We start from the raw sequence: 18,018 nt of genomic DNA, 5'->3' as shown, positions 1-18,018 counted from the left end.
TTTCAGTCTGTGTGATCCATTTTTATTGCTTTTGCTTAAAATGAACATTCTTGCAATATGCATGTACAACTTAGAAAAGCTGTTTTATAGATTTTTGTCACTCTGTATGAAAAGGTTAATATTTTTGTTACTAATTTAGATTACTACAAGCGGAGAGGCACATGTTCCTGATTTCTTCAGATTGGAACAGTTGCAGCAAGAATTTAATTTTGTTTCTGATGAGGAGTTTAATAGATCAAAAAGATTCCGACTCTTGCAGCTCAGAAACGAGGAGGTGACAGAATTCCGAAACTATAAGCAAGTCCCTTTACATGAACGAGAAATCAGTGAGAAAATCTTCCAGGTAGAATGTTTTCTGAAATACTTCTTTTCTAGTTTAAGTGCTTAGAATATTCGACTTGCAGTTACGTTAAGTGGTCCTTTAAAGAATGTAAAGCTATGGTGACATGAAAAAAATGAGAATTTCAGTCCTTCAGTCTTTTCTAGTGTTATTTCATCTAGTTGAAATAGCTTCCTTCCAGGGCAATATTTCCACAGCTACAGTGTGTTAAGAGGTAAATAACACAGAAACACTGCTGTAGACACAAATGTTATAAAACAGTTTTTGTTAAAGTTGAGAGACTTTTTTTTTAAAACTGATTTCAGATATAGGAAGGTAATTCAGAGATAATTCAGGCTTAGGCTTATTAGCTTTTGAGCTCTTTTTGAGGGGACTGTTAGAAGCAATGACTCTAACAAGAATTAAAATCTTTTTTTGTTTCATTAGAGCCTATGTTACAGATATTTCTGTTTTAGTATGTTGCTCCAATTACCTTACTCTGTCCTTGCCTGTCTGTTAATTACCTTATTGAAATGCAATGTGTGCATTTTTTTTTATTTGGGTTATACTTCAATTATTTTTATCTCAACTCTGTTATTAGTGTAAAGTCATGCATTTTTTTGTTCTTAGCAATTCGTGTAGCTAAGGAGCATTTTAGCGTGTTCATTGCCTTAGCAGGATCAGAATCATCTCAGATTCTGGCAACTGCTGTCTCATCCCTTCTTCTTCTGACATAGATTTATTTGAAAAACTCCTTTCTTCCTTTCTATTGGATGATATGTTTTTAAAAAATATATTTATTAATGCACTCATATCTGTCTTTTTGCAATAAATATTATTAATTTTTACATTTGAGGTTAGTTTTTTATCTTTTATTTAAAGACGTACCACATCTTTGGTATACCTTTCTGATCCAGTTTATTTTATGGACTATTTTCATTCATTTCATGTTACCATTCAAAATTTGAAAACCATAGTTGAAGAATTATTTTGATGGGGGTTGTTGATTTTTTTCCATTAAGGTTAAATTGGATAAACCCATGATTACCCATTCCAAGTTTATTTTATATGCTGTGGTCTTCAAAACTAAGTTTCAAGTGATACTGTATTTCCTAGTTGGTTTACTAGCTATTTGGCAAAAAAGTCTGTAAATTCGTAGAATCATGGAAATACTATTTGGAAAATACTGTCTGGAGATCATCTGATCCTGCTTTCTACTGAAGTGGTGGTACTGTTGCCAGCACTAGATGAGGTCAGCTGTTTATTTGTCTAGCCAAGTCTTGAAACCTCTAAATGGGAGACTCCACTGCATTTTAGGATAACCTGTTCGAGTGCTTCGCTATCCTTCCAGAGATTTTTCAAAAAAAGAAAAAAAAGTCACGTCCAACCTGAGCCTTCCAAGTTGTATTTAATGGCTGCTTTCCCTTGTTGTACTGTCTGGAACTAGAGAGACAATTTTGGCACCTTGTTCTTTGTAACTGCCCCTCGAAAAGTTGTGGGCAGATACTGCATTGCTCATTAATCTCTTCTTCACCAGACTGATGAATTTGAACACCTTGCCCAGTGCAAGAAAGACTCTGAAATACTGGAATAAGTCCAGTAGAGAGCTACCAGAATATGTGCCGGGCTGAAGCACATGACCCATAAGGAGAGGCAGAAAGGACTAAGGTGGCTTTTGCCTAAGCAGGCAAGGCTGAGGGGGTTTCTTACTGCATCCTTCAGGTACCCAGCAGTGCAGAGAAAACAGAGATTCATCTTAGAGGTGAGATGATGATAGATACAAGTTGCTCTAAGAGACATTCCAGTTAAATATAATGAAAACATTTTTCACAAAGAACGGTATTCAAGTTCTAGAATTTATTGTCCATCAAGTTTGTAGAATTGCCATCTCTAGAGATACTGAAAATAAAACTGTCCAAGGCCCTGAGCATTCTGATTGGAGTTGTTCCGACTCTGAGAGTTCGGATCAGATGACCACCAGTAGTCTCTTCAAACTGAAATTATTCTAAGATTCTAACCTCTTCTTGTAGGTCACGTTCTGTAGGCCTCTGCCTGTCTTAGTAGCACTTTAGTGGATCCCATCCAGTGTCTCCACCTGCCTCTTGAACCGGCAGCTGCAAACTGGCTGCAGTATTTCATGTATGTCCCCTCAAGTGTCAGGCTGGAGACAGGAGTCAGGCTGCTAATTTCCCTTTGTCTGTAGGACATGCTGATCCTTATGTATCCTATGGTTTGCCTTTTGCCAAAAGAACACGTCTTTGGTTGTCATTAAACCCACATTTATTTCTGTAGGGCTGTGCCAGTGCATGAAATTATTCCACCCTCAATACAGAATTTTGCCTTTATTGAGGCTTCAGTTGTCACAGTCTTAAGTTAGCAAGAGCCCTCTGAACTATGGTTCAGCCACTCATATTAACCACTCTTCCTAATCATGTATCCTTGGCTAAATTGCTGGCGGTGCGTTGAGTTTCCTCATCCAGGTCATTTGTGAAAAAACTGAATAATGCTGGCCTATAATCAATTCCAGGGGCACTTTGCTATTTAGAGCACACTAACTAGACATTGAGCTGTTCATCCTTACTGTTAGAGCTCAGACCTGAAGATTAATTTTACTGAGTACTTTTACATAACTAGCTGTGGTTCTAAAGCCAGTGTGATTTGCAGACTGCCATTAAACCTGCAGATCCTGGGAGGTCCTCTTGACTTGTAAGTTCTGGTTTTTGCTTGGAAGCTGAGTGTCAGCTCTAGCCTTTTCTTAATTTATAAGCCACTTTCCTAAACTCGTGAATAAAAGTTGCATCTGTAAGTAGAGCTTTCCCTGTAGTCCATCAGAATAGTAACCACAACCCTGAGAGATATCCCATCAACATACTTCTCCCCAAGAACCAAGTGCAGTTCTACTCACCAAGTGAGTTTTACACCCTATGAAAAGTAGTTACTAATTATTTGGAAAAGTACTTACTAGTATTAAAACACAGTTCAGACCATCTTCCAAGAATACTGCGTCATTTCTGCTTATAAAATACTCTTCCTGTTGAAGCTGCAATAAGTGACTCCACTTCCAGTTCAAATGGAATTTCAGTTTATAGCAGCAGGTCAAAGTTCAGCTTTAAAAGAAGAGAGGGAAATCTTCAAGTTATTTGTTGTAATTTAAACCACATGAATCTTGTAACTGAATGGAATTCTTGTCTCTATTTCTCTATTCATGGAAGTTTAGCATATATTGTATAAACTAGCATTAAAAATAGCTTTTCAAACTTCTCGCATCTGCTGTGGTTTGCTGTGGTCCATACATTATTATTAATGAAATACTTAGCATTTTTCTTATATGTGATAAAGCACTGAACATATATTGAATCACAAACTGTAATAAATATCTTTAGGACTATGAGAAGAGAGTGAAAGAGAGGGATGTGATTGACAGCAAAAATTACCTAGATGCACACAGAGCAGTTGTTGCCAACTACCTACAGAAGGTAAGATGCTAAATATATGGACCCACCATATTCCTGTAGGCCGTATGTTGCTTCTGTACTTGGGTACTTTATTTCCATGAATACTAAAACCTGATTCATCTCTAAATACGACCTACAGACATCTTTAAAATTCCAAGTTAGGCCTGAAACTGGTGTAACTGAACAAATGGAGGTCTGTGTTATATAATGCTATTGAGAAAGATGCAATATACAAAATGACCAGCCATTCTGGATATTTCTGTCAGTTCTGTAAATTCTTCTTTGCTCCGGTGTCCCAGAGATTTGTACTGTTGAGTCCCAGGAATTCAGTGATTTCTCTCTCCTCCCTGTTTTCCTTGTTGTAGGCTGTGATGCTAAGAACTTAATTATCTCCATGAAAGCAGCCTGAATCACTTCTAAAAATCATTTAATGTAATACGCAGTGTCTTGTCCTGCAGCCTGAGGCAGAGGGCATATTTTCCATCACATTTACCTTCATTGTGGTATTAGAGTAACATCTTCCCCTTACATTGATTTAATTTATTCTTCTAGTTTTCATTACATTAAGATAATATTCTCTTTAATCCTTAGGGAAAAAGAAGGAAAACATTCATCATCTAACCAAGAAAAGTTTGCAATTTCAGATTGGCAGAGTAGCAAGTGCAAAACATGGCTACCAGTTTCTTACCAGTTGTGTAAATATCAAAAAATGTATCAAATTCTAGCCTGCCAGCAAAACATGAAGTATGATGATAAGGTTGAATTAAAGTAGGACAAAACAAATTGTTGGTTAGAAAGAATACTTCATGAAAGAACCATAGAGAAAAAAATGTTTAAATCTTCCAGGCAAGTGCCGAAGTCCAGATTCAGTATGATAGTATAAAAAAATTATTTTTGACAAAGCTGTCATATCTTTGTCAGCCCCGTATGTTTTGCATGGCATTGAACATATGGGTTTTGTAGCACACTGAGTAGTAGTGAAGTAGTACAGAATAGCATACATTATAGTACCTTTGTTTGCCTCTTTTCATAGATTAAATACAAGTAGCCTTTTTAAAACAGCTTTTCACTTTTATAAATTGTCAGATGGGCTAGAAAATTAGATTGCTCATATCAGAACTGAAATTCAGTTCACTCTGAAATGTGATCTTTGTATGTGTATCGCTTCTGATGTTGTACTAGCACAGAGTATAAAGGCATTACTAGCATTAGTGGTAGGAAAAAAGGACAAAGGCAATATTCTTTCAGTCTGCTTCCACACAGTTGTTGGGAGAAGAGGGAAGACTTTCATCTTTGTGCTTCACTCTACGACCTCAGCAAAGAAATGAAAGGAACTAAGAATTTTAAACATTTATTTGGAATCACAGTATTTGTAATACAGGTTTCATCAGTTCTGTAGTCCAGAGAATTTCTTTGATCCACATAACCAGTACCATATAGATTTCTCTACAACCTTTTTTGCAACTTCATTTAGATACTGAAAAGAGATGTCTGTTAGTGTCATTTATTGTTGTAATTGTTTCTGATGGTAGGTTGTAAGCAGATGAAGACATAATTTTTTGATTGTATGTTTTCATATATTCGTCTATGAATCTAGCCAGTATGTTTCTAGAGAAGCATTATATTGGTAAAATGAGATGCTTTTACATTCTAAAGAAATGGCTGGTGGTAAGGAATTTTTTCTTCAACTGTGACCCTCTTAGAATTGGGAAAAATGAAGAATTTGTATGTGGATGTTCTGTTTGTGTTTAACAGACAGAATGCAAATATTGGCAGTGGTTTGGATTAGAAATGCACTTTTGTCTCTTCTCCCTCCCCATTCACAGGTTCGAGAATCAGTAATCAACCGTTTCCTCATAGCAAAACACCATTTCATTCTCTCTGACCTTGTCAATGAAGAGGAGATTCCAAGCCTGGGGTATGAGAGCTATCCTTATTTTTTGCAAATAAAAAAATTAATGTAAAACCACCAGCTTTTTTTATTTCTCTTTTGCAGAGTGTGTTGATGTGACAAACTGATGTGATTTTGTGTTTAGTATAATAGATAAACTTCCAATCACTGTGTATACCTGTGCCAGTACAATGTATTGATAAACAAAGTGTGTAAAAACTTTTTTAAGAAAAAGTCTGCTTTTGACAGAAATAAAGTGACAGTGTGTAAATAAGATTTAACAGGATATAATGCATTTCTGATGAGCTGATCATTGTCCAGCTGGTGCCAGATTGAATATTTCCAATTATCAGGCAAGTGTCAGAGTTAGTATCATTAGTACTGGTTCTGTAGGTGATGCCTACTTACAGCCAGTGCCTATACCCTGCAAATAATGTGCAGTAGAGTTTTAACTGTCATTTTCTTTATTTTACTTCCCATGTACTTCTGATGCTGAATGTTGTCATATGCTGTTTATGTTCAAAAAAGATACCGAGTTTGGAAATTACTGCTTTTTTCTTCTAAGATTATTGTTTCATTTATTACTTGAGCACTTTCTTTGGATTTTTGTTTCAAATCCCATACCTGTCGATTTTCACATGTATCAGTCATCACAACATAGATGACTCTGCTCACTTAAAATCTGTGTAAGTAAACAAGTTGTGCAAGTTATTTTTTTCTTTCATGTAGAAGTTGCTTCTGTTCACTATAAACAAAGCACCCTTGTAATACAGTCGAAGTGTTTTTCAGCCAGCTGTATAAATCTAAACAGTCCCATCTGCTGGAGATACAGAGACTTGCTCTCTTACAAAAGACTTCATGCTTAGTTTTAGTTGATGTTTTCACATCACAGTAGAGAAAAATCTGAACAGGACTACAATTAGCTTTTTGTTTAAAATAAGATGCTTCATTTGTATTTTTTCATCATGAATCCTAATTCGTATTGGATTCTATTTGCAAAGTTTTATGGTTACTGAATTCCAAATAAACAGTGGTTTGTTTAATATTTACTTAGTGAGATATTTCAGTAACTCATGATTTTGTGTTATTTTAAAAGTAATTACTGAGGGGGATTTATTATATATAAGGAAGAAATGCCATCGACTATCAGGTTTTAAATGTGATTTTTGAATGTCTGCAGTTGATATCAATGATGTAAACATTACACACATCTGTATAAACAAAACATACATCTTCATTTTCTTGTTTTCCTATTTGTTTTCTTTTTTCCTTTGGTTCTGCTTTGCCTTGGGTTATAAGTTCTGAGGGTCCCGGGTATGTTGTGGTATATTGATTCTGCTTCCTTTCTGTAGCCTCTTGTTCAGTGTACATAGCTGTGTAGTTAGATGCTTTGCCTCTTCTGTACAGAGGTTATCGTAATCTCCTAGATCCCTTGTTTACAGCACTGTAGTTTAGATCTATCTTGAAGCTGTGTAATTGTCTTGTTTGCATCTTACACAGTTTTGGGGAAAAAACACCCAAAATAGCCAAACTTTTTTGCACATTGAAGTTATAATTCCTGAAATATAAGACAGAACTGGATTGTGCAGTGCTAAACAATTGCAACATTTTGACATTTCAGAGAGTTTTGTTTGGCACTAGCAGGAGCAAATATTTCCTTTTTATGTTAGTGCATAATTTTCATGTGTCACGGTAACACTAGAATGCTGGATTCTATGCAAAGCTGACTAAATATCTGGTTTATGATTATTAGTATTTTGGGACTCAGCCTCTTTAAACTGGCAGAGCCAAAACGACCGTTAAGGCCAAGAAGAAAAGAAAGGAAGAAGGTCACAGCACAGAATTTATCAGATGGAGACATCAAACTGTTAGTGAACATCATTAGAGCCTATGATATTCCAGTGAGAAAACCAGTGATGAGGTATGTTTAAATGCTTGTTTCCAGTACAGATTCATTTTCTGTCTTCTGCTGTTTTGAGGATGGATGAAGGAACGGATGTTGCAATGCAGCCATGTGTGTTGTTTTGATTCTCATAATAAAAACATACGTATATACATTTATCTTTTTATTAATGATGATAAAGAACTGATATTTTGTGAGTTTGTAGATTAATATAATAGTTTTTCAGTAGCTGTGAAATTCAAGACATGTTTTACCAGAAACTGTCTGAAAGATAAGTTACAGCTTTGACAGCATTGTAACCCTGGTAATATCAGATGAATTATACCTTCAGCTAGCCTCTTGATAAAACTCAGGGAAATTTTATTTCATAGTATTTTAATTAAATACCAAAACCAAATATTAAAAAATCCAGTTCTTCATTGTGGGATACTGTATTTTCCTCCTGAGTGTAGCATGTTGGTCTTCTTCTTGATGAACTATTTAAGTTAATAGTCCGAGCCTAATGTGGCTCTAATTTTAAAGGTGGCCTTTCCATTCAGGCACATTAAGACAATGCCTGCACTGCATGATGGTGGGTCATGTAGAGACACTGAACAGTCTGTTTCAGTTCCAGAAGCAATTATTAGTGCAGTGTTCTCTCTCTCTCCCCTCAAATGAATACACCTTGCATTTAATTCAGAGGTATTTCCAAGCTGGCCAGTTACAGAATTTAGCATCATCAGCTGTTCTATCTCTTACTGTATTACAGGTTCTGTTGCTCCTGTTAATAAGTTGATACTGAGAAAAGCAATTCATTGACAGGAAAAAGAAGATTAAAAATTCAAGCTGCTTCTACATGAATAGTTACTCTTTTATAGTCTGTAATGTGATGTTATCACAAAAAAAGTTATGTGGATGTACTATAAAAATAAATGTTTTAACATTTATTTTCTTTTACTTCACACATGGGTCGACAAAACTGTAGTATTCATATGGATTCTTTTTTGCCATAGAGGCTGTGCCTGAATACCATGAGATCTACACTGTTCACAAATTCTGCAGGGATTCAGCTACTTGAACTTAAAAACCTGTAGCTCAAAGAGATTGTGTGGGGTAGGCAAAAAAAAGTCTGCAGTTGATAAGCTCTTCAGAAAAGAGAGCCTCCGGGCACAAAGTACTCTTCTGCAACGAGGCTTGTAAGAAGTATATACTCGGTAGCCCTTTCTGGCATTTTATTTGTGTTATTTGATCAAATAAATATCTTCCAAAGCTTAAAATTGTAACAAAACCATCGGGAGTATTTCCAGAATTCTGTATGGCTATTAGAGAATGTGAGGGATTCATATTTTGTAATGAATTTTCTGTCTTCCCTGGTTGTTGTCTGTTTCCTCTTGCAGCAAACTTCAACAGCCATCGAAATCTTCAAGGTCCTTTAACGAGATGTTTGCAGCCTCTCCGTCAGCTCAAAGCCCACCTAATAGCCCAGATTGGGCATTCAACCAGGTATATTACAAAATGGACATTTTCTGTGAAGCTGTGAGCATTCCTCTTTTCCACAGACAGTAGCATTCACCCTCAGAAACATACCTTATTGGCAAGGTTGCCTTGCCCACTCCTTGATCTCCAAAAAGAGAGTAAAGCTGCAAAAGGTTCAGAGAAGGTGATGTCAGATACATGGAACAGCTACTGCCCAGTGAAAAATAGTGGGGCTTTCAGCCAGAACACCCGTAACTGCAAGTGGAGGAGAAGGAATATGGTAGAAAGTCACAAAATCACAAATCATGTAGACACTGGATAGGGATTGACTACTTCCTGGCACTACAAGTACAAATGTGAGTGATGGGCAAAGGAAGCTGGTAGGAGTTAGATTCAAAACCAAGCTTCAAAAGAAGGTTGTGGTTCTTCATTCAGCAGCTGGTTGGTGCCCAGAGAACTCGCTTACATGTATTGCGGATGAAAGAGGTTTGTTTGTGCTGAAGTGGGTATTAAACAAGTATTTGGAAGAGTGATCCATTGGGAGTTACTTAATAGAAAAATCATTACAAACTTAGAAAAGTCTTTCATCTGAAAATGTTTGAGGTCTGGGAGAGTAATAGGAGAAAATATCATCTATGCTTGCTCAGTTCTTCTGTATATGTTGGCTGCTGGCTGTTTTCACTTTGGGTCCAGTACACTCGTAGTCTAAACCAGCACAGCCATTCTTATGGCTGACACTAAAACTACAATTGCTTGCTATTTAGAACTAAATTCAGCATCCTTCTGAATGAAGATGAAAGACCTTCAGGGTTTTTTCCTCGTTTTCTTATGATTTTCCTTCAAAATTACAGCTTTTTGAAATGTAGAAAAGGTTCTGGCATATGCATTTGAATGTTAATGAAGGCATTTTTAATCACATTAGGGGTTTGTTTTATCTAAATGAAGTTGCTTATCTGGCATAGGAACCAGTTTCAGGGACAGCCAGGATTGTAGCTGTAGGCTTCTTGGATTACAGATAAGAGGATACGAGTGCGCTTTTTTCCACTGGTGGCTGGATCACATGTTCTGTTTCAGTTACTTTCCTTGATTAGATAGCCTGTGGCTTTTTCATTCTCAGGAGAAAATGTGGTTTTGTCAGTGCATATAAATACGTCAAGTATTCTGAGTACACATAAACTTTTGGAAATGGTAGTGTATAAAATATTTTTAAAAGCTTCATAAATGCTTAGAAGCCCATGAAATGCAATATTTAAGGTGTATAAAGTTATATCTGGGCTGGACCAGCCTGATCACCAGAAATTATATTTTTCTAAATACATTAAATGTGTAATTTAATGTGCTCTTATGAATTTCCACAGAGGTCTGTTTCCTTTGTTTCGATACCTGTTTATAGGTTTTGGTCCGTCCTTTTGTAGAAGTTTCTTTTCAGCGAACAGTCTGCCGGACAACAACAGCAGAAGGTCCAAGCCCCAGCTGGAATGAGGAACTTGAGCTTCCATTTAGGTATGGCAAAATGAAACCAAATTATTTCTGATTAATAATAACTTAATTTGAGCATGCAAATTTATCCACATTTTCCTGTACTGTTCAAATCACTTTTTTGATTTCTTTAACCTCTTCAGAGCTCCTGATGGTGACTACAGCACCCACAGTTTGCAGTCGGTAAAAGACGAAGTCTTCATTAATGTTTTTGATGAAGTACTTCATGATGCTGTAGAGGTGAGTTCATAATTGAAGGACACTGTACATTACAGAATATTGTGAGCTTTTTGAAGTTGACAGAACAAGACTTTTCCATGTAGTAACTTTCCCCCTCTTGTCCTTCTCTCTTCTCTCTTTTATCATTCCTTATGATTTTATATCTAGTCAATACTGCAAGGTTGTAGAGGGAGAAATTTTTACAGTGCTAACCTTTGTACAAATTCAGCTTGTACCACGTAAAATGCTGCTAGAGTTGAACACATGTATGTAGTATGCTTTACTGATATTTAATGGAATTGGTGATCCTAAAATTGAGAGGCATCATGAATTGTAATCTGAATTCTGTTCTTAACCTTAATCAGAACTTTTTACTTCATTCCATATGAGTGATCCAGTTCTTGTATTTTTTACTAACTATTTTGTTACACTTTGTCTCATCTTGTTTTACAAGCTCTTTGGTGAAAAAATAAAAAAACCCCAAACCGTCTATTGGTTGTATGCATTAATTGATTCGAATGAGACAAAAATTGCAAGTACTAGTAACAAGAAATTTTTGTAAGCTCTCAGTGTGGGCATAACTCCTTCCCCTGTTGAATCCAATCAAAGCTTTCCTAGTCAATTCAGCATATACAAAAATAGCAGCACTCAAAAATCTTGAAAACATAACCCAAAAATAAATAATGCACACACTTCACTGAGAACAGAATTCTGTCCTCAAAACTGAAATGATACTTGATGAAGCAGAAGGAAGAAAGCTACACTCTTGAAATTTGGATGTCATTCTAGAGATTTTTTTCTTAAAATAAGTTCTGGGCTGATCATACAAGATTTGGAAATCTCTGATAGGCAGTACACATGAAAACAGTTTTTCCATTTCACAGGGTTTAGTTAGATTTTCATACCATTTTAACTTCAAAAAGCTTTACTAAATACAAGTAAAATACTGCATTAGAAGACCAGAGCTTCATTTACTTTGTCTGAGAAGACTCTTGTGGACTCCTTGTCAGACTTTTTAAGTTCTCTATCACAGGTTATAGAGGACTTGAACCCTCAAGTGCAAGCACATTGTATCATGGACTGTGATGTGCTTATGTTTTCAGCATCTGGTGTGCCTGAAAGGTGTGCAGAATAATTCTGCTGCACTAATAATGGAACTGATACTTACAGAAAATTTTTAATACAGAATTTTTATTAATGCCTTGATTAAATTGTTGATTGAATTAAAGGAAGTGAAGCTGTCTTATAAAGTGTTTTGTTGGGCAACTTTTTAATAGGATGATCGTGAAAGAGGAAGTGAAATCCACACTCGTATTGAGAGACACTGGCTGGGATGTGTTAAGATTCCATTTACTACCATATATTTTCAAGCAAGGGTAAGTGATTTTACTTGAAGTAAAATACAGAACTGAGAATGGAAAAGGGCTGGAAATGGAATGTCAGATTTAATTATATTCTTTGTAATTGTTAGTTTATTTTTATGGAATTGTTTGAAGATGTCTTTGAAACCACTGGGATTTTTTGGACAGATTTGGTGAGTATTTGCCAGTAAGTTCAAGGTTTTGAAGGGAGAAGTGATAAACAAAATGTACTCAACAGTGACAGTGCAGCCTGGCTTCCTTCAGTAGCAAGGTTAAAAGCACAGATTTTTAAGACGCAGTGGCTTTTGAGGTCTCTAGTACTGCACAACTCTGATAGATGAACTAGGAATAGAATCACCTAGGTAGGTGAGGAAATCTGACCAAACATTTTTTTCCACACTTCTCATGAATCACCAGATTTTCACCTTTGCCTCTCCCAATCCCTTCTTTCTTCTATTTTTAGAACTTTTAAAGGGAAGCTTTCTTCAAGAAATAGCAACAGTTAGTCATGGGAGTAATAGTAAAACATGCACTTCTTCACAGAGGAAAGACTTTTTTTGTCCAGCCGCTCATCCTGGACTTAGTATAAGGAAACTAATTCTTTCCATTGATAGTCCTATTCCATTGTAATAGTGCTGTGGGACTTCCTCTGCGTGGCAGGTGCTTTTATGTGTAGATCAAATCATCTTCTCACAAATGTCAGAATCTTCATGAAGTAAGAAACTGAGACATCAGTTGCATTCCTAACAACACATTCATTTGCTCTTTTCTGGCTGTATGGGGCACTTCTCAGAACCTTAAGGACTTCAAGAGCCTCCCAGATTCTTTGGGTGGAGGGTAAATCTAGAGGAGTCTCATTTAATTTAAGTGCAGTGCTTGGTGATCAAAGTGGCTTTCTTGGGCTGTCTGCAAGGCGTAACAGAAAGTAATTGTCGTGGGATTCAGGAAAGCATGGGATTCTTTTCATTGCTGAGGAATTTTGGACAGTGTATGTCTAACCAGGCTTAGTCCACTTGTTTCTGCTAGATCATTAATAATATGCTCTCTTCAGCTTGGGAGGTTAATCAGTTAATTTATCTCTTTGAGGGTTGTGGTTCCCCATATAATGAAGCTTACACTGATTTTAAAGAAGGTGTAAGTAGTAAGGTCTGACCTTCTTTTCATGAGTCCTTGGCCATCCTGTGCAGACAATGTCACGTAATGTGACCACCATTGCTATAGGTCAACAAACAAGAAACGACAAGATCCGATGCTCATTTTTAGGGAATTGTTCCATGTTGAATGAATGAAATTCACCTGAGAAGTGTGAGATTTAATGGGCAGACTTAACATTTTAACAGACTGCTTACCAATATGTATTGAAGGACACAACCACCATCCACAATCCATCTCTAAGGATTTCCCATACTGATGTCAGCCTCTGTTCTTCATACTTCTTCTTGGTCTTTCTGTTGTAGAACCAGAGTAGCTCCAGAATTCCTGTCAGATACATTTCTGACTCCTTTGAGGAGGTGTTGGAGTTTGTGATTGCCTAAGCATAGTGTGAGTGCTTGTACAGATCTTTCCAGCAGTAGAGATTCTTTGCACTTGAACAGGATTTCATATGGAATTTGAAAAAGCCTGATCAGCATAGTGGTTGTATCAAGGTGCATCTAGCAATTAAATTTCAGTAGCAAATGAAGCTTTTTATCATCCTGTTCTAATATACTGCAGCAGAAATTTTGAGTGATATATTTAGTTTTCTCCTCATCAAAACTTAATTTTGTTCTTAAATGTTTGATGAGCCATGCCAGTGAGTCATCTGTTCATTTTCCACATCCACTGAAGATACCCTTTCTGGTGGCAGTTGCCTTAACTGTGTCTGAATCAGGAGCTTAATTTTTTTCTCCTAAAACTGGGTACCTTCACTGTTGAAACCTGCCCAAGCAAGTGTGCAGCCTGCCATCTCTTGTCTCACCCAGCCCTTCAGAAAGACCTTATTCTCTGTTTGTGGTGGCAGGGGGAGCTGCAAAGGGCTGGTGAGTCTGTCAGGGTACTTCCGTGGGGAAGCTGGAAAAATGGGCCCAGTTCCAGTTCCACCCAAGAAGCATCAGTAGGTTCTGCATGGAATGGGGTTCCATCACTGAGATGCTGGAAATCATTCCCATGTCACTCATAGGCAAAGACCCCTTGGTCTGCTCCTGCCTTGAGAAGCACAGTCCTGCAACCCGTATTTTGCCAATTTTTCATTTTTCCAGGTAAATAGAGCTATGTAGAGTTTGCTGTTTGAAAGAAAAATAGTGAAAGGCTGGCACTCTTTTCTTTCTCTGTGAACTAGTGTATATGATTTCCATTTTATTGAATATTAGTGTTCATAATATGCAAGAGAGGCTGAAATCAAGTTGTGATTAATATATTTAACAATATGATATCTCGTGTTTTCCCCACAGTTAATCAACATAAATATCATATTCTCTCATTTTATTATTTTGTAGCTTAAAATAACAATCAAAAGAAGAAAATATGTGGACACAAGTAGCAAATTTATGTGAGAGGGAACTTCTGCTTTAAATGAGAAATATTTCTCTATATCTATTGTAGATTGATGGTACATTTAAGGTCAATATTCCTCCAGTCCTCCTTGGCTACAGCAAAGAAAAGAACCTGGGAATGGAGAGAGGTTATGATTCTGTGCAAAATCTGAGCGAGGGCTCATATATAACACTGTTTATTACCACTGAACCACAGCTCATCCCCGGAGAGTCTGTCAGAGAGAAGGTAACTAATCAGTAATTCATCAAACTCTTGCTCATTGTTTCCAGTGGTGCAGTTCTTGAGATGCATATTAATAGGTCTCCTTAGAGTACCAAAGCAGATGAATGCAAGTACAGGACCTTCATACAAATTCGGAGTGGTTTATTTCAGATTTTTTATCTCAGTTCAATTTAATTAGATGCACCATTAAGTGAGATGTGCACTTAATGCATGAGAAATAACTTTGCTCAGTATCTAATTTTAGTCTTAAGAGAAAGCAAATTTGCATTCATATCTGTGAGCAGGTAGTTTTTCCCTGTACTTTTGTAAACAGCAAAGCATTCATGTGAGTATTTGTGAACAGTGAACAAACAGGAGATGGCAGGTGCAAAGAGTATTTTCTTGCTTCTGTGTTTATACTGTTCAAATGAGCATTTATTATTTATGGCTTCACGCATGCCTCCAGATCTTGAAGATAATTTTTAAACAGCAGCTGCTATTTTTTTCAGTTTCATTAGTAAACCAGAAGTGCCATAGACTAACAACAATAGTTGTTACAATTCTTTGCTGCAGCTCTCCAGATGCAACACATGCACTTATTATAGAAAGCGTTTGCCGTAAAATGAAAATAACTAACTAAATAATTTGCCATCCTTTCTTCCTATTCCTGGCCTGCAGATAATTTGAAATGCTTGTGTAGTATTTTAGGATGCTAAGCATAATTTTACTTTAATTTTATTATATCTTTTTTGTTTCTTTACTTATTTTTCCTCTCTTTTCTGCTGTCCTTCCTGAACCTCTATATAGATGAATGAAATGCTTAAGAAGGTACAATATTAACAAATCAGTTGAGATATTCGTGTTGTTCCCAGGTTAAGATTTAGCTTGGGGTTGTGCCATTCAGCAACCTTTTTGCAGTTTGTGTTACTTGACCGTGACATAGTAATTGTTTATTTGCCAGTAATACTTGCAGTAAATTGCTGTATTTAAATTTATAATGTGCCAGAGGCTGTACTTTTCTGCTGTTAATTGTGGTTGAGAAGAATCACCACTGTGTGCCTTCTCTGCTATCTTGGTGGTCTAGCTGCAGGCCAGTGCCCAGCTGTTCCACCTCAGGTTAGTTTGAGAAGAGTAACAAATGACAAAAGTGGCTTATTTTAAACAAAAATATTATGAAGGATGAACTTTAATTGTCTGCACCACTAGAAGTATACAAGGAATTCTAAGTAGATAATTTTGACCAATCCTAATACCTTTAAAAGATGAAATCTTTTAAAGGTAACATGACAAAATAATTGTCATTGTTATATAATTAATATGTGCTTTTGAGTCCTACACTTGCTTCTGAAAAATCTCATTTAAAAAATATGGAAATTTTAGACACTTCTGAATTAAAAGGATTCATCTGAAAATCACTTGAACCTTCTCTGCAAATATTTTGGCATTGAGCAGAGTTGTTGCAGTATTATTTATATAATAATCACTGGGATTTTATGCATGATGTCAATTGTGGTTTTAATGGAGTGCTATGGGAATAGCACATACGATTAGTACCTAACCATAATTGTTTCCTTTTGACTTAATATGTGGTGTTACATCCTTATCCCCACAGTGTTACTTGGCCATAACTTTCACTGCATTTTTCAGTGCTTTAATAAAGCCAGCTTATACATATAGACCATTATGGGCACTCATAAGTAAATGCAAATTACGTGATTTTCCATTGCCTTGACCTTTCTTACATGTCTGTAAGTAAAACTTTTTACTACAAGGCAAGTTAAAAATGCTATTAGGAAAGAATTTAACACTCTTTTTATTGTCCTCTAAGTGGTGAAATATGGCCAAATATAGTAAAGGCTTAAGTCCAAACTATAAATAAAACCGCTTTTGTATAAATTCTACTGTCTTTTGAAGTTTGATACCCAAGAAGATGAGAAACTGCTCCAGGCAGCAGAAAAATATGAAGCTGAATGTACATCAAAGTTTCCAACCCGCCAGTGCCTAACAACTGTAATTGACCTTGATGGGAAAACAGTTTTTATTACCAGATATATCAAACCTCTGAATCCACCACAGGAGCTTCTTGATGCCATCCCAAATAGATCTCAAACAGCAGCAGTAAGTACTGAGAAAAGCTTGTAAAGTCTCTGGGATACAGCTTTCAAGATGTTTGTTTGTTTGCCTGTGCATGTGCACATAAGCAAATCCCAGCTTTGTGTCTCTCCTGTACAGCTACACCTTTTGCAAAGGAAAAACTACAGTTCAAAATAAAGTAGAGTGACTATGTGTAATACACGGTAAATCCAACTGTAATGATACTGTAAAATATTATTTGTCTTCTCAGGGGAAAAAAGTAAATATATTAATGAGTATTGTCCTTTAAAAGACAAAGAATTATGCCAAACCTCAATGGCAGTAAATCATATCAGTCTTTGATACAAGTTCTAAAATGAGCTAATGTTACGATCCAGTTTAAACCCAGAAAAGCAAAGAAAGCTAAGTCTCTGTGCGTAAACCGGAAAGAACTTAGAAGGTTCAAAATATTCCCAGAAATGAGATTAAAACCAAACGAGGTTAGATGTTGATGCCAAAAAATGGATGTATTTTATTTAACAGTAAAAGAGGCAAAGAGAAGGGAAGAGAAAAGAAAGAAAGAAATGGAAAAAAGAAGTGTGCGTGGGGGGTGGGGGAACAGGGAGAGGTGACAGGGGTTAGGTGGAAGCATCCAAGGGTCCCAACGACGTCTCGTTGCTCCCCTCCATCTGCTCTGCTGGGGTGAGGGTCCCCCGTCGCTGCCGTGGCCACACCGCCACAGGCTCCGCCACGCCGCCACACGCCAGCACACCACACGCCAAAGAGGGCAGAATCCCGTGGATTAATGTACACTTTGGGCCAGGTGGGAACACCCACGTGCCTCCTCTTGCAGGGGCTGGCTTGACACTGTCCCTTGCAACACTGAGGGTCTGTTGCATCATCTCTGGTGCTCTGGTGCAGGGTCTGGGGACCCCTTTGAGGGGGGCCCCTGTGATGGGCCATGTCACCCCCTTCTGCTGTGGATAAGCTTCCCCCCCCAGTGAGGACCCCTCAGCTGGGCTCCTCTGCACAGGGGAGGATGGGCAGTCACTGCACCTCTGACCACAGGCTTTTCCCAGATACCCAAAGCCTCTCCTCCTCCCACCCTTTGGTGGAGGGTCTGTGTGAGC

At 37.1% G+C, this 18,018-nt stretch overlaps 1 protein-coding gene across 5 annotated transcripts in view; it reads left to right on the top strand.

Moving 5' to 3' along the window:
• The window catches only part of LOC104690722 (complement C1q tumor necrosis factor-related protein 7), a 100,930-nt gene that overhangs the window by 74,984 nt on the left and 7,928 nt on the right, over positions 1-18,018 (top strand). For 3 of the 5 annotated variants that reach the window (XM_039550857.1, XM_019286995.3, XM_020584731.2), the window contains 12 exons: positions 140-343; positions 3,703-3,795; positions 5,601-5,692; positions 6,965-6,979; positions 7,419-7,586; positions 8,945-9,050; positions 10,417-10,526; positions 10,646-10,742; positions 11,999-12,097; positions 14,663-14,839; positions 15,623-15,643; positions 16,730-16,933. In XM_039550857.1, the coding sequence (XP_039406791.1) occupies positions 140-343; positions 3,703-3,795; positions 5,601-5,692; positions 6,965-6,979; positions 7,419-7,586; positions 8,945-9,050; positions 10,417-10,526; positions 10,646-10,742; positions 11,999-12,097; positions 14,663-14,839; positions 15,623-15,643; positions 16,730-16,933 (1,386 nt within the window). The remainder of the gene's footprint in view (positions 1-139; positions 344-3,702; positions 3,796-5,600; positions 5,693-6,964; positions 6,980-7,418; positions 7,587-8,944; positions 9,051-10,416; positions 10,527-10,645; positions 10,743-11,998; positions 12,098-14,662; positions 14,840-15,622; positions 15,644-16,729; positions 16,934-18,018) is intronic. The other 2 variants (XM_010401881.4, XM_019286994.3) reach the window with 2 other exon arrangements.

This window comes from Corvus cornix, chromosome 4 (genome assembly GCF_000738735.6).
Source record: "Corvus cornix cornix isolate S_Up_H32 chromosome 4, ASM73873v5, whole genome shotgun sequence".
Classification (NCBI taxonomy): Eukaryota; Metazoa; Chordata; class Aves; order Passeriformes; family Corvidae; genus Corvus; species Corvus cornix.
This window is presented reverse-complemented; position numbering and strand designations above follow the sequence as displayed.